This window comes from Erythranthe guttata, chromosome 2 (genome assembly GCF_056151865.1).
Source record: "Erythranthe guttata isolate IM_541 chromosome 2, IM_541, whole genome shotgun sequence".
NCBI classification, from domain to species: Eukaryota; Viridiplantae; Streptophyta; class Magnoliopsida; order Lamiales; family Phrymaceae; genus Erythranthe; species Erythranthe guttata.
The window spans coordinates 1,739,645-1,755,024 of NC_142534.1; the positions used below are offsets into that span (position 1 = coordinate 1,739,645).

At 36.5% G+C, this 15,380-nt stretch overlaps 4 protein-coding genes across 4 annotated transcripts; 3 read left to right on the forward strand and 1 right to left on the reverse strand.

The window, feature by feature from the left end:
- Nucleotides 1–2,582: 2,582 nt before the first annotated feature.
- LOC105957351 (uncharacterized protein At4g06744) lies at nt 2,583–3,973 on the reverse strand. Its single transcript, XM_012981276.2, has one exon. It carries the CDS (start codon nt 3,965–3,967, stop codon nt 2,642–2,644), a length of 1,326 nt encoding a protein of 441 aa, XP_012836730.2. The 5' UTR covers nt 3,968–3,973; the 3' UTR covers nt 2,583–2,641.
- Nucleotides 3,974–7,104: 3,131 nt separating this feature from the next.
- LOC105957541 (UDP-glucose flavonoid 3-O-glucosyltransferase 7) lies at nt 7,105–8,732 on the forward strand. The gene has a single exon (XM_012981468.2). It carries the CDS (start codon nt 7,244–7,246, stop codon nt 8,672–8,674), a length of 1,431 nt encoding a protein of 476 aa, XP_012836922.2. The 5' UTR covers nt 7,105–7,243; the 3' UTR covers nt 8,675–8,732.
- Nucleotides 8,733–9,348: 616 nt separating this feature from the next.
- On the forward strand, nt 9,349–11,374 carry LOC105957540 (scopoletin glucosyltransferase). The gene has a single exon (XM_012981467.2). It carries the CDS (start codon nt 9,643–9,645, stop codon nt 11,086–11,088), a length of 1,446 nt encoding a protein of 481 aa, XP_012836921.2. The 5' UTR covers nt 9,349–9,642; the 3' UTR covers nt 11,089–11,374.
- A 1,338-nt stretch (nt 11,375–12,712) lies between these two features.
- On the forward strand, nt 12,713–15,378 carry LOC105957538 (cysteine proteinase mucunain). Its single transcript, XM_012981466.2, has 5 exons — nt 12,713–13,367; nt 13,763–13,998; nt 14,087–14,227; nt 14,573–15,028; nt 15,119–15,378. Exons 1-5 carry the CDS (start codon nt 12,902–12,904, stop codon nt 15,215–15,217), a joined length of 1,398 nt encoding a protein of 465 aa, XP_012836920.2. The 5' UTR covers nt 12,713–12,901; the 3' UTR covers nt 15,218–15,378.
- Nucleotides 15,379–15,380: the final 2 nt, after the last annotated feature.

A 15,380-nucleotide genomic window follows, 5' to 3' on the forward strand; every position in this document is an offset into this window, starting at 1 on the left:
TTCATTATAACATCATAACATAATAATAATAACATACAATGTCAATAGTAATACATTCATTCCAATAAAAAAAAAAACTAAATCAAACACTATTTAGAATATCTCACGCTTCACGTCGACTCCGCAACGCCTTTGGTAGACTACTCTGACCTCCCATATATTGGAAAATGATTATGCTTCCCGTATACTACTCTGACCTCCCATCTATCGTCCGACCGTAGCTTTCCGACAATTTGAAAACCACAGTTTCTTTTTTTGCTACCAGTCCTTCTCGGGCGCGCGTTTGGGTTAGTTGATGGACATTCTCGTTTCTCCCCGTATAGGTCACAAGTCAGAAAAATCCTTTTTTTAGAACAACTTTTTTTTAGCATTTTCACAAAAAGACCTCTTGCAACGAACCTCGCCCAAACCACTACATCATCCTTCGAGTCAAACAACTGAGTTGTTGTAAAATAATCGGTATGATCAACTTCAATTGTAGACGTATCGTCCTGAAAAAAACGTAAAAAAATTGATAAAAAAAAAAAAAAAAAAAAAAAAAAAAAAAAAAAAAAAAAAAAAAAAAACGTTTCAAAGCCCAACTCGGGCGCCCGAAGGTGCAGTGCACGCCCATGTTGGGCGTGCAAGAGCCAACTGCACGCCCAACATGGGCGTGCACTGCACCTTCGGGCGCCCGAGTTGGGCTTTTGAACGTTTAGCCCATTTTTTTCGATCGAAAAGACGGAATTTTTACCTCGTTGTGTCCGCTATCCAGATCTTCATCCGATGAACTCATTTATGTTCGTATATCACACCAATAAGTATGATTTGTGATGAAATCGTCTTGAGAGCGAATTTTTTTAGAGAGAGAAAGAGAGAGAGTCTTTGAACGGTAAATAGCACTTTTCAAACGGTAAAAAGCAAATCCCTAAAAGTAATACATTCAGACCAACTTTAATACTGATTTACAATATAAAATGTATTTTTGTATGGGCCTTTTTGTAGGACCCGCAATACAAGAATTTGATATGTACTTATGATTTAAGTAGGTCCGTTGAGCCAAAGCCCAATTAAATACATTATTACAGCGTAAAACTTTGTAACATGAACTTTTATTAATTGAAATAGATTTATGAACTTCTAATTTATACTGATTATGAAAAAAACAAAAAATTGAAATAGATTTATGATTAACAGCGTCAACATCACTAGCATTTGTGAACGTGTAAAGAGAGGAACTCATTTTTGGGATTATATACTCAGTTAATTTCACGTGGTCCTTACTTTATTATTACACAGTCACGTGACAAAAAAGCTCATATATTATAAATAAGATATTTAAAAACAATATTGATCTATTATAGATTAAAGTAATTATTATCTTATCAAAAAAAAAAAAAAGATTAAAGTAATTATTTGACACACTTGGTAAATAATGATTCTTATATTAATTACTAAAATAACAATTCTTATACTGTAATTATAAAATGAAATGACAAATATAACTTACTATTTGAAGTTTAATTAGAACTTGTCGGCGAGGGGACATGGTCAATAAATTCAGCAAATAATAGGCACTAGGAACAATAAAATTATGGCTGCGGCTATATGCAAGACTAATTCCACTTGTGCAAGACCAAATTAAAATTTTCAATGTATAAATACTATAATACCCTTATTTATTAAAAAAATAAAAATTCCAAATATGCAAGATCAAAAATTCAAAAACACAAAAAACCCTATCACAAGACCACAAAACCACATGATCAATTATCATCTTCTCCATCTTCCAAAACCCACAAGACCTTTCTCCTTCTTCCTTCATTAACCCACAAAACCTAGAAATTCAAAATCATCATAACTCAACAAATCTTACAAAGATGGCAAGTATGGAGTCAGAAGACATCAAAATAGAAGATTCTACGATGGAAGAACCCAATAATGTATGCATTTATGGGTTCTTTTAGCGAGAATATCGATTTTCCAAACGAATTCGACATGTACAGGTCGAATTTTACAGCTAAAAATCGACATTTAGATGTCGATTTTGAGGTATAAAATTCGACATCTAGATGTCGATTTTGAGGTATAAAATTCGACATTTGAATTTGTACTATAAATTTGACATGTCAATGTCGATTTTTACCTATGAAATTCGACGCTTAAGTGTCGATTTGTAGCATAGTTTTTCGACACCTTGATGTCGATTTTTGTTTTTTTTCTCATTATTTGTATTTGGTCTTACATGAGAAAAAAAAGCCAATTTTATTTATGGGCATACTTGTCATTCCATCTTAATAAAATAGAATCTTTTGGAATCTTTCTTTAATTTAGTCTTGCACAAGTGGAATGAGTATTGCATATAGCCGCAGCCTAAAATTATCTATTAATTTAATTAATAAAATTAGGTACGAAAGAAAATGAGTGGGCATTTTCGTTATGTGCATTTTGTTGAATAAAGAACTCATATAGTCACAATTACGTGCACACCGGTAAATTTCGTTCTCGTACAATAACTTACAAATACAAAGCACACGAGTTTAACCTTATTATTTATTTTTAACCTTATTATTTATTTTACACATTCTTCTTTATGCAAAATACAAATATCTTGATACAATACTAAATTAGGAGCACTCAATCCAACCTAGTACAAATGCAGTCAAAGGCGACGATTTAAAGCGGCATAAGCACGCGACTTCGACTTCACCGACACTGCTGAAATACCGTTAGTATCCAACGACGACTCAAGAGAGTTCCTCCGAATAACACCGCCACTACTACACGGAATCCAATTCGACCTGGGACACCTCTTAGCCGTCGAAAAGAACGCTTGGCATTGGGCCCGCGTTCTTTGGTCCGGTAGGCCCGGTATACAATTCATCCTCAAATGTAACACATTTTTCTCCACCAACTCCAAACATTTCGGGCCAATGCCCGTAAAATAATTATAAGACAACGATAAGGTATCTAAATTAGGCAACTCACACACGAGTTCGGGTACATGCCCATATAATTGATTATCGGCCAAATCCAAAATCTCGATCATGCCCAAACACGTGAATGAAAGTGGAATCCGTCCCGTCAGGTAATTGCGGCTGGCGTCGAACACGGTGGCCTTCTCCAGAAGCCCGATTTCACACGACAAGCACCCCGACAATCCATTGTTCAACAAGATAATTTCAATTATGGTTTTGCCCGCCCGGCCGATGCTCGTAGGAATCGGGCCGGTGAACCTATTGTTAGCTAGGGTTACGTAAAGGGCCGGGGTTGAACCCAAATTGTCGGGGAGTTTTTGCATGAAGTTGTTGTTGTTGATAAAGAGGACGTCGACGTCGAGCGTGAAAACTTGGGGCGGGACCGCACCGGAAAACGCGTTGTATCGGAGGTCTAGGAAAGTCAACTGCGAGCCGAGAATTTCGTGCGGGAACTCACAAGTGTACTTGTTGTTGCTTAGGTCTAGTTCATATAGGTACTTGATCTTGGAGATGTTGGAAGGGAATGAGCCTTTGAAGTTGTTGGAGTTGGCATGGAAAACGATTATGTCGGGCAATTCGTCGATGAATCCGGCGAGGCTGAGATCCGGGCCGTCGAAGTTGAAGCCGTTGAACGTTACTCCGGCGAGGGCGACAGAGTTGTAGTCGTCGAGGAGGGTGTCGCAGAAGAAGCCTTTGTAGTTATTGCATATATCGGGGCCCACCCATGTGTTCGTGATGTTGTATGGGTCGCTCGTGATTTTTTGCTTGAATTTTTGGATTACGGGGTAGACTATTTCGATTCGCTTGCTCTCGAAAGGGTAATAAGATGGTGGTGGTGCAAGAGGAGGGCCATAACTACCACCACCGCCGCCGCCGATGATTATTTCTAGGGCTTCTCTACCATTGGCAATTATTGGATGTGCTTGATTGGTGTTCAAACATGTTGCATGGAACAAAAAAATTGCTAGTAGTAGAAGTAAGGCAAGACAAACATTAGAGTGGATCAACATCTCTCTCTCTCTTACCCAATTTTCTCTCTCTTTAATTTTCAAGTTTGTTTATGTGAAATGATTACGAGGTTTTTAATTTTTATAACATAAAATTATCAATAAAAAAAAATGTGGGTGAATAATGTGTAGATAGGCAACTAATCTTCACGGGCAATTGGAATTTGACGTATGTAAATTTGGAGTGATTTGTCGGAAAGTAAGAAATTATTGATCTCTCATTTTCGTGATGATCAAACCTCTCGTTGTTTTAGGATTTGATAATCTTTTTTATTTTAAAAAAAATCCACTTGCTGTGGCTACTCTTGAAATTAGAAAAAATAATTCTAATTTCGATTCGAAAAAGATAGAAAATTTGTTCTAAAATCAAAATTCTTCTGAACGGAATTTGCGAAAATCGAAGACTTGAATTTTTTAACATTATGAAGCGCGTGATATAATAAAATCGGAACGAAAATCAGAATCTTATATACATTCCAATTCCGATTCAAAAACCGGAAATCTGAATTTTCAAACTCAATTAAATTGTCACAATTGAATATTAAATTGGACATTGCTAAGACCAACTCCAATGGGAGTATCAAATGGATTATCAAACCAATAAACCACCTTTTTGATATCTCAAAATTAAAAATTTCCACTCCAATGGGAGTATCAAAATGGGTAAGTATTTTGATATTCCACATCTTTGAATGTAAAAATACATCCTGGAAATTGAGTTATCAAAAAAATAACCACCTAAACATCCAATCACAAAATGACACGTGGTAATTAAAAATAAAACTACTGAAAAACTTCCAATTGATTATTAATTTTGATAACCATGGTTGGAGTAGATAAATTGTAAATAGATATTAAAATATTATTTTAATTATCAAATGAGTATTTGATAATCCAATTTTGATGTTTAGCATTGGAGTTGCTCTAAATAGCCAGATTCTGGCCAGCCAGAATCTAATTTTTTATTATTTTTAAAAATTTATACCATTTATACCCTTAATAGGGTGTTGCTTCCAAATTTAATAGTTGGCCCGAGTTTTGTGGCCCACGAAACCACAACCCACACGGGGAGGCAGATCCGGTCCGGTCCGGAGCGGGTCATGACGGTTTCGGGCAGGATCCATGGCAGATTTTTAATTTTTAATTCGAAAAATGACATGGCTGAGGGTCGAACGCGGGTTGTTTAAAAACAAATAGCAACCCTAACCACTGTGACATAGCAAATATTGATACAGTAACTAGCAACACTATATATAGCGTAAAGAAAAAGTGTAAAATAATTATAATAAATAATGTTAAATAGATTATTAATTAGCATATTCATTATTATTATAATGTTAATTAAATTATTGAAAAAATGTTATATAATAAAAAATTAAAATAAAGAAAAAGAAATTGAAAGGACTAGAGCTTAATCGATTTAAATATTTGAATAAAATGTAAATGTAAACAAATTAATAAAATTTTACAATCTACAATTTGGTTCTTATGATTTTTACAAATTAAATTTTATTATTTTTTATAATAAAATTCAATTAAAATGATATTACTTAAATTGTAAATAGTTAATTTGATTAATACGTCATTGTCAATAGTTGAACATAATCAATTCAAATATTTGAATAAAGCTTACGAATTGAAAAAAACTTGAACTTAATCGATTTAAATCTTACGATTAACAAATTTATTTTTACGATTTTAACGAATTATATTTTATTATTTTATGATAAAATTGAATTAAAAGATATTAATTATACTTTAATTATAAATAGTCAATTCAATTAATATGTTCTTGTCAATAATATATCCCTTTAAAATACTATTAAACGAAGTATTAAAAGATAATCACAACATAATATTTTGATTATACTCATAATCTATAGTTTTTTTAAAGTAGGAAAATTAACTGGAATGATTTATAATCTATTCTTGTTAAAAATAAATATCATCTATATTTTTTGTTTATATATATGTTCTTGTTAATAATTGTCCTATACTAAAATAATTAATAATTTTTATATTAACTTGTTTTTATCAATAATTGTCCTATAATAATATAATCAATAATTCTAATATGTTCTTGTCAATAATTGAAGTTAATGGATTCAAATTAATTGAAATGAGTTATAATCTTATTTTTTTAAATAAACTTCTTATTTATTTTAACTTTCAGTTTTGTTTATTATTATTATTATTATTATTATTATTATTATTATTATTATTATTATTATTATTATTATTATTATTATTATTATTATTATTATTATTATTATTATTATTATTATTATTATTATTATTATTATTATTATTATTATTATTATTATTATTATTATTATTATTATTATTGTTGATGTTGTTGTTGTTGTTATTATTATTATTTATTTATTTATTATTACTACGGTACTTTTCTACAGCCACAATTGGAGTTTGGGTTGCTCCTCAATCCCCTAAACTCATTCATTAATTTTCTAGATTACATAAAATGTGCAGGGGATTAACAGAAATTAAATAAATTCAATATGAAAAGTCAAATTACAATTGAAGGATATATTGGTAAATGCATTTTTTCTGGTTGGCCAGAATCTGGCCAACAAAACCGTATTAAATTATACTACGACTCTCACCTCACAATTTTCCTCTCTTTTTCATCACTCTACCTAAGATATAACAATTTACTTTCCCTAGTATATTAATTTGATCACTGTAAGATAGTTTATTCATTTTCGGTCCTAATATTTGGTCATGATTAAGACAAACGAATATTAGTTGTGCATTTTGCCATAAGAAAGAGTACAAAAGAAGGCTCAAGTAGGAAACTCAAAATGTATAGTGCAAATTATGGTCATCCTCTGAGGTATTACGAAAAAAACCCCTCTTGTTTGGATAATTACAACCACTCCGCTAAATTATGCATTGTCTTACGAAAAAACCCCTCATTCAGTAGATAAATTTGTCACTGTAAAGGTGGACGTGTTAGTCTGTTAGACGATAGTACAATACATAATTGAGGGGGATGATCGTAATTATCCAAACAAGAAGAGTTTTTTTTCGTAATTTGACCTTACTTTAGGGGTTGACCGTAATTTGCCCAAATTTAAGACGCCTTCCCCACAAAGAACAGATCAAACCAGCTTAGCAAATGAGTATATACTAAACAAAGAACCAATGATAATACATTTCTTGAATTTTTTGACTTCATATTTCTTCACAAACAAAAACACACACAACACACAGTGGAAATAACTAAAACCACAACTACTTCAAAAAAAATTGCTAACAATGGGCTCAAAATCTCATCAGATTCTCCACATTTACTTCATTCCGCTGATGGCACCGGGCCACATGATACCGATGATAAACATAGCCAGGCAATTCGCTAGGCTCGGTGCAAAGTCAACCATAATCACTACATCCTCAAACGCAGCCCGATTCTCCCAAACAATCGAACGAGACAGAAAAAACGGATCCCAGATCAGCATCTCCCTCATCAGATTCCCTTGCCAAGAAGCAGGCCTGCCCGAGAGCTGCGAAAATTTATCTTCCGTAACTACCCTCGAAATGTCCATGAATTTCATAAAAGCCCTTCATTTACTTCGAGAACCAATCGAAGATCTTCTGCAGAAACAGGGCAATTGTTATCCGGATTGTATTGTTGCGGATTCATTCTTCTTGTGGGCTAATGATGTGGCGCTCAAGCTGAATATTCCGAGGGTGTTGTTTTACGGAACGGGTTTTTTTCCGGTGTGTGTTTACAGGAGCTTGATGGAGAATAAGTCTCATGAGAGAGTTGGGTCGGATTTTGAAGAATTCGTCGTCGTGGGCTTGCCTGATGAGGTGCGGCTTTCGAGACGGCAAATTCCGGATCAACTCAAAGGAGATGATAATAATAATAACGATCATCCGATGGCTGACATTTTTAGGAAGATTTTGGAATCGGAATCGGCTAGCTTTGGAGTGATAGTGAACAGCTTTTACGAGATGGAACCGGCTTACGCAACGTATTACAAGGAGATTATCGGTGCGAGAGCGTGGCATATTGGTCCTGTTTCACTTTTCAATAGGATCAATGAAGATGATATATCCTCCCACGAGTGCTTGAGTTGGCTGAATTCCAAGAAACCGAACACGGTTTTGTACGTGTGTTTTGGCAGTTTGGCATTTTTACAAACACCTCAGCTGCACGAGATTGCAAAGGGGCTTGAAAATTCCGGCCGACAATTCATATGGGTTGTTAGGGAAGGGGTGAAATTGGATGAAGAATTAGAATCGAGGATTGAGGGGCGAGGTTTGATAATTAGGGGGTGGGCCCCGCAAGTGCAGATTCTCGACCATGAAGCTGTCGGAGGGTTCATCACGCACTGCGGGTGGAATTCGCTGCTGGAAGCGGTGGCGGCCGGAGTTCCGATGATCACGTGGCCGCTATCGGCGGAGCAGTTCTTCAATGAGAAACTGGTGACGGAGATTCTGAAGATTGGAATTCCGGTGGGTGCTCGGGAGTGGACGAAACGAACGGAAGAGAGAGAGGTTATAAAGGGGGAGAATATAGAGAGAGCGGTGGCGCAGTTGATGGGTGGGGAAGAAGAAGCTGAGAGGATGAGAATTAGGGCTACAGAATTGGGGGCTATGGCGAAGAGGGCTGTTCAAGAAGGTGGATCTTCTGACATTGATTTGAAGTCTCTCATGCAAGAATTAAGGATGTTTCATCGTTGAGGTGAAAAATGATTTAGTATGTATCAAGTGTTTTTTTTTTTTTTTTTTTTTTTTTTTTTTTTTTTTTTATGGCTTTTAATCAAAATCACTCTTGGATTTTGATTTAATTCCTCGTACCAATAATTCTGAACAATGTAAAAAACATAATAAATTCTAATCGACATGCATCTAGGGGTGTGAACTAATTTAGTCGAGTTGGACATGTGTGTTCAAGTTTGTTTGAATTTTTATGTAGCTCACAAAGTGGTGTTTGAATTTGGTTTAATAAACAACCGAACGAACGTTTATCATACGGAACATGAATCGAGCTGATCCCTACAAATTAGTTTATTCACTTTAACGTCCTTATGTTTGGTGGTTTTCGTTTAGAGAATACTTGTTTATTTCCGCGAATGTCAATGAGTCAAGATCATGATTGGCTCTACTCTTTCGTTCGGTGGAAAGATTATCAATAATTGACTAAATAATTAGACTTTATTTAATGTTCGATATCGCTAATAACTAGCCAGTTCAACCCCCAAGACTATTTTATCATGGCTTATCTTGCCTTGTAGCGAATTTTTCTATTGAATGTCCAAAGATCCGTTAAAATAATTGGATTGTCGTTAGATTATTTAATCTTATCTTAACCACCAAACAACGCCTTTATGTATTAAGATTAAACCTAGGCATAACAACTATGAGTATATTAGTCTAGACAAGAACCAATGATAATAAATTACTTGACCATCAAATCTTGGAAAATCATGCACTAGTCAAGATAAGCACTGATTGGCGATTGCTGGCCAAGGCAAAGGACTAGTCAACTTAAAATAATCAACTTTGAACAATTCTCTTCTTTCTGAAAGGTCCTTCCAAGAAACACACACAACACACACTGGAAAAAAGCTTATACATACTTGCAATATTAAACCGAAACTGAAACCGAACTTAATACCACTACTTCTTCTTTCGGACAATTGCTAACAATGGACTCGGAAATGCGTCAACTTCTTAGCATATACTTCATTCCAGTAATGGCACCTGGCCACATGATTCCAATGATAGACATCGCCCGACAGTTCGCGAGGCTCGGTGCGAAATCAACCATCATCACGACACCCTCAAACGCGTCTCAATTCTCCCAAACAATCGAACGAGACAGGAGAAACGGCTCAGAGATCAGCATCTCCCTCGTCAAATTCCCCTGCCGAGAAGCAGGCCTGCCCGATGGCTGCGAGAATCTATCTTCCACCACTACCCTCGAAATGTCGATGAATTTCATGAAGGCCATTGATTTACTTCGAGAACCAGTCGAGAAGCTTCTGCATGAAAAGGGAAACCATCCGGATTGTATAGTTGCAGGGGCTTTCTTCTCGTGGGCTAACGACATGGCACTGAAGTTGAATATTCCGAGGCTGACCTTTTACGGGACGGGTTTTTTCCCCATGTGTGTCTACAGGAGCTTGAGAGATAACAAACCTCACGAGAAAGTTGGATCGGATTTCGAAGAATTCGTTGTACCGGGTTTGCCCGATGAGGTGAGGATTTCGAGACGACAAATACCGGACCAGTTAAAAGACGGAGACAATTATAATAACAATCCAATGGCAGAATTTGTGAGGAAGGTATTGGAATCGGAATTAGCGAGCTACGGTAAGATAGTGAACAGCTTTTACGAGATGGAACCGGCTTATGCAGAGCATTACAAGGGGCTCGATGGCGGCAGAGCATGGCATATCGGTCCAGTTTCGCTTTTCAATAGAAGCAACGAAGATAAAGCTTGTAGGGGGAAAGAATCATCTTGCTATGAGTACTGTTCGAGTTGGCTGAGTTCCAAGAAACCGAACTCGGTTTTGTATGTGTGTTTTGGCAGTATGGCATTTTTTCAAACACCTCAGCTGCATGAGATTGCAAAGGGGCTCGAAAACTCCGGCCGGGAATTCGTATGGGCTGTTAAAGAAAACGCACAATTAGATGAAGAATTCGAAGCAAGGATTGAGGGGCGAGGTTTGATAATCAGGGGGTGGGCCCCGCAAGTGCAGATTCTCGACCATGAAGCCGTCGGAGGGTTCATCACGCACTGTGGGTGGAATTCGCTGCTGGAAGGGGTGGCGGCCGGTGTTCCGATGATCACGTGGCCGCTGTCGGCGGAGCAGTTCTTCAATGAGAAATTGGTGGCGGAGATTCTGAAGATTGGAATTCCGGTGGGTGCTCGGGAGTGGACGAAAAGAACCGATGAGAGAGAGGTTATAAAGGGGGAGAGTATAGAGAGAGCGGTGGCGCAGTTGATGGGTGGGGAAGAAGAAGCTGAGAGGATGAGAATTAGGGCTAGAGAATTTGGGGATTTGGCGAAAATGGCGGTTCAAGAAGGTGGATCTTCCGACATTGATTTGAAGTCTCTCATGGCAGAATTAAGGATGTTTCATCGTTGAGGTGAAAAATGATCAATAGTCTATAGTATGTTTTAATATACGGTAAATTACAGCTGCCTCCTTGAGGCAAAGTCAATTTACAAAAAAAGCCCTCATTTTGTAGAAACTACATACAGGTCCCTGAAGTTTGTAAATTCTTACATCCACTCCCCTACAAGGTGTTAATGTGAGAAATTTGAAAATTTCAAGGGGTATATGTAATTTTGAAGCAATGAGGGGTTTTTCGTAAATTAACCTTCTCTCTCAGGGGACAATTGTAATTTACCTTGTAATATAAGTATGTTTTTTTTTTTTTTGAGGCATTGTATAATTTGCCTTATAGGTGGTGTTTGCAAAAGTTTGTGAAAATAAAAGTCGGATGTTGTAAAGTTTAGAATATTTATATTGTGATCTTGGGCACTATTTTTACTAATTTTGGGTTTTTAATAAAATGGCTTTTAATTAAAATCAGCTTTGGGTTTTAATATGGGATTTTGCCCAGTTTGGGCTGGGCCAATTTAGCCCAAATAAAGTAGAATTAGGGATCAATTGAAATCATAATTAATTAGTACGTTAGATGTGGGCAAGAATCAGAATACAGTATCATGCACGTGAACCTTATCCATCATGCACGAAAATGAAACTAAATCTTTTAATATATGGATTTTGAGTTACAATTTTAAATTTTTGATAATATATATATTCAGCCTTTTCGAATAATCTCATATTGTAATGAATTTAATTTGTTTTAATTAATAACCACGTAATCATGGTAAAACTAAATCCGAATTCGGTGTTATTTTTTTTCTTTCTAGCGTTCTTATATTATAAAAATCCAACAATCAATTGCAATATGACAATTAAGCATGTAAATTATTGCTCTGATATTTTGGTTTTGAGCAACCGTTTAATCGGATTTTGTGACTAAAGTTCCGGATTTTATTTGACATTGTTTTTCAAATAACCATTATTGTTATATACTCATGATTATCTATTGTTAATTAATGTGTTAACTTTATTTTCTCTCTTCATTATTCGACGAAATATAAAATGTTAATTTTAACATGAAAATAGCATAATAATCATCTATGAAAAATTAATTTTAATGGTAAATTACGAAACCCCCTAAAGTTAGGCTAAATAATAAAAAACTCTCAAAGCTCAGTAAGTATCAAGATCCCCAACGTTTGTTTTTGTCTTACATCGACCCCTCTACTTTGTATTTTGCAGAGAATCTTTTTGATTCGATGGAATTTTTCAGAAAAATATCAATTATACCCTTGCAGACGTGACATTTCTCTATTCTATTTGAAGATAAAAATTACTCTTAGACGGGTATAGTAATACTAAATTGTGTTATTTAAGAAGAATAAAGATTTTATGTAAAGGTTCCATTATGGTAATTTTTGTCTTTACAAAGTAGTATTAAGAAATGTCACGTCAGCAAGGGTAAAATTGTCAGTTTTGGAATAGATTTCGTGCAAATCACACCACAAGGGGGTGGGGTTTTTAATAATTACAAATAAATGAGAGTGTTTTCCATAATTAGTATAAGTTTAGGGGGTGTTTGTAATTTACCACAATTTTAATAACAACACGTTATCCAAACATTCTATAGGAAGTGGGACCGCCTCTGGAAAAAGCGAGTCTCCTTAGTCCTATTAACATTAAAACTCTCATCCCATAACAATTCCTATTTTCACGGACCCTCTCACAATATATTTCTCTCTCTTCCTCACAAATAATAATAATAAATTCACATAAAAAAATCCCATTCGTCTCTCTCTCTCCGCTTCATCAAACCCTTCCTCCTCTGTGAATTAATTCTTCAACAATGGCTTCTCCTCTCAGGCTCTCGTTTTTCGTCGCTGTACTCACCTTATCATTCCTTCTCTCCTCCGCCCTAGACATGTCGATTATAACCTACGACGAAAAACACCAGCGCTCCGAGGGCGACGCCATGGCGATGTACGAATCGTGGCTCGTGAAGCACGGGAAGGCGTACAACGCCATTGGCGAGAAGGAGAAGCGGTTCCAGATCTTCAAGGATAATTTGATGTTCGTCGAAGAGCATAACTCCGCCGACCGGCCGTACAAGGTGGGGATGAACCGGTTCGCCGATCTGACCAACGAGGAGTACCGGTCAATGTTCGTCCGCGGGAGGCTCGACAGGAACGCGCGCCTCATGAACCGGAGGGCGAGTGATCGTTACGCGCTCAAGGCGGGGGAGAAATTGCCGGAGTTTGTTGACTGGAGGGAGAAAGGCGCCGTTGCTCCGGTCAAAGATCAGGGCCAATGCGGTAATTCCTTTTTTATTTATATATTTGTGATTTGATTATATTTTGGAGCTAACGTATACATACAATCATCTGTATGTATAGCATAGTTTATCTTATGATTCGAATGGTGGGGTTTCAATCGTGATTTGACACGAGTCTTTGTTTGATTGTTCAGTTTGGATCCTCCAAAGATGGGGGCGAATTTTTGTTATTTTTTTATGATTATTTTTTTTATTTTTTTATTTTTTTATGATTTATTTATTTATTAATTTTTTAAATGCTTGGGGATTATTTTATTTTCTTTTTCTCCATGTGATACATACAACCTTGTTTTGTTCCGAATGTATTGGTTCTATACACATTGAAGCAAAATATACTAATGCATAGTTTTTTTTGTTAATTTTCCATTAAAAAAGGGAGCTGTTGGGCATTCTCAACAATTGCTGCCATTGAAGGAGTAAACAAGATAAAAACCGGAGATATGATAGTTTTGTCCGAGCAAGAACTGGTCGATTGCGACAGTTCCTACAACCAGGGCTGTAATGGCGGTCTTATGGATTACGCCTTTCAGTTCGTGATCAAGAATGGTGGCATAGACACGGAGGAGGATTATCCGTACAAAGCTCGTGACGGCACTTGTGACCGACAGAGGGTATGAATCCAAATTACGATCTTTTATTTTTATTAAGTCATTTGTACCTTAATTATAGTTTTAAGTGAATTGTGGTTGTATGTTTCAGAAAAACGCCCATGTCGTCTCTATTGATTCTTATGAGGATGTTCCTGAAAACGACGAACAAGCGTTGATGAAAGCTGTCGCAAGTCAGCCCGTTAGCGTTGCTATTGAAGCTGGGGGCAGAGCTTTCCAGCTCTACCAATCGGTATTGAATCATATTCTCATACAATTACCAATTTGAAAGATTTTAATGATTAGGGTTGCTTTTCAGTTAATGTTATGAATCATGCGTAATCAAAACAGTAAGGCTTTGTTTGGTTTGGTATATGGGTTTTGAAACGAGGAAATCGAAAATTCAAAAGCAAATGAAAACAAATAATTTGGAATTCTTTGATTCCCAAGGAATATGGTGATGAATTTTTTTGGAAAATTAGTTTATTTTACTCATTGAGGTGAACTACTCTTAGCATTTTTCGTTGATCTAAAAGAGCCTAAATCTGCTAAAAAAACTTTCTTAGATTAACTAATTTGATTTACTTTTTACCTCTAGGGTGTCTTCACCGGTCTATGCGGGACCGACCTAGACCACGGCGTAGCTGCAGTGGGGTACGGCACAGAGAATGGCAAAGACTACTGGATCGTGAGAAACTCGTGGGGTTCAAGCTGGGGAGAAAATGGGTACATCAGGCTCGAACGGAACCTTGCCAACACCACCACGGGAAAGTGCGGTATCGCCGTGGAAGCCTCTTACCCCGTCAAGAACGGCGACAACAACCCACCCAAGCCCGCCCCATCACCGCCAACACCCGTGAAACCAGCCACCGTGTGCGACGACTACTACACGTGCCCCGAGGGGACCACATGCTGCTGTGTTTACGAGTACGGCAAATATTGCTTCGGGTGGGGGTGCTGCCCGCTCGAGTCTGCTACTTGCTGTGATGACCATTCGAGCTGCTGCCCGCATGAATACCCTGTTTGTGATGTTAAAGCCGGCACTTGTTTAGTGGTAAGAAATAATTCGACTTTTTTTTTTGTTTTTTTTTTAAGTGTTTCGTGTTTTTAACTGATATATTGTTGTGTGTGGATTGGTGTACAGAGTAAGAACAGTCCGATGGGAATACAAGCGTTGAAACGAATCGATGCGAAGCCGCACTGGTCGAGTCAAAATGGCGGTAGGAAGATTAGCAGCGCTTGAGAGCTATTTATCTGAGTATTTGTAAATAAATTATTTGCTTTTACTTTTTTCGTTTTAGAAATTTGGGGGCCTTTTCTTACTGTTGCAATTTGAATTTCTTGCTTGTGATTATGCAATGACTGAATTACTTCAATACTTTCTGGTGGTTGGTTTCTCTTTTATG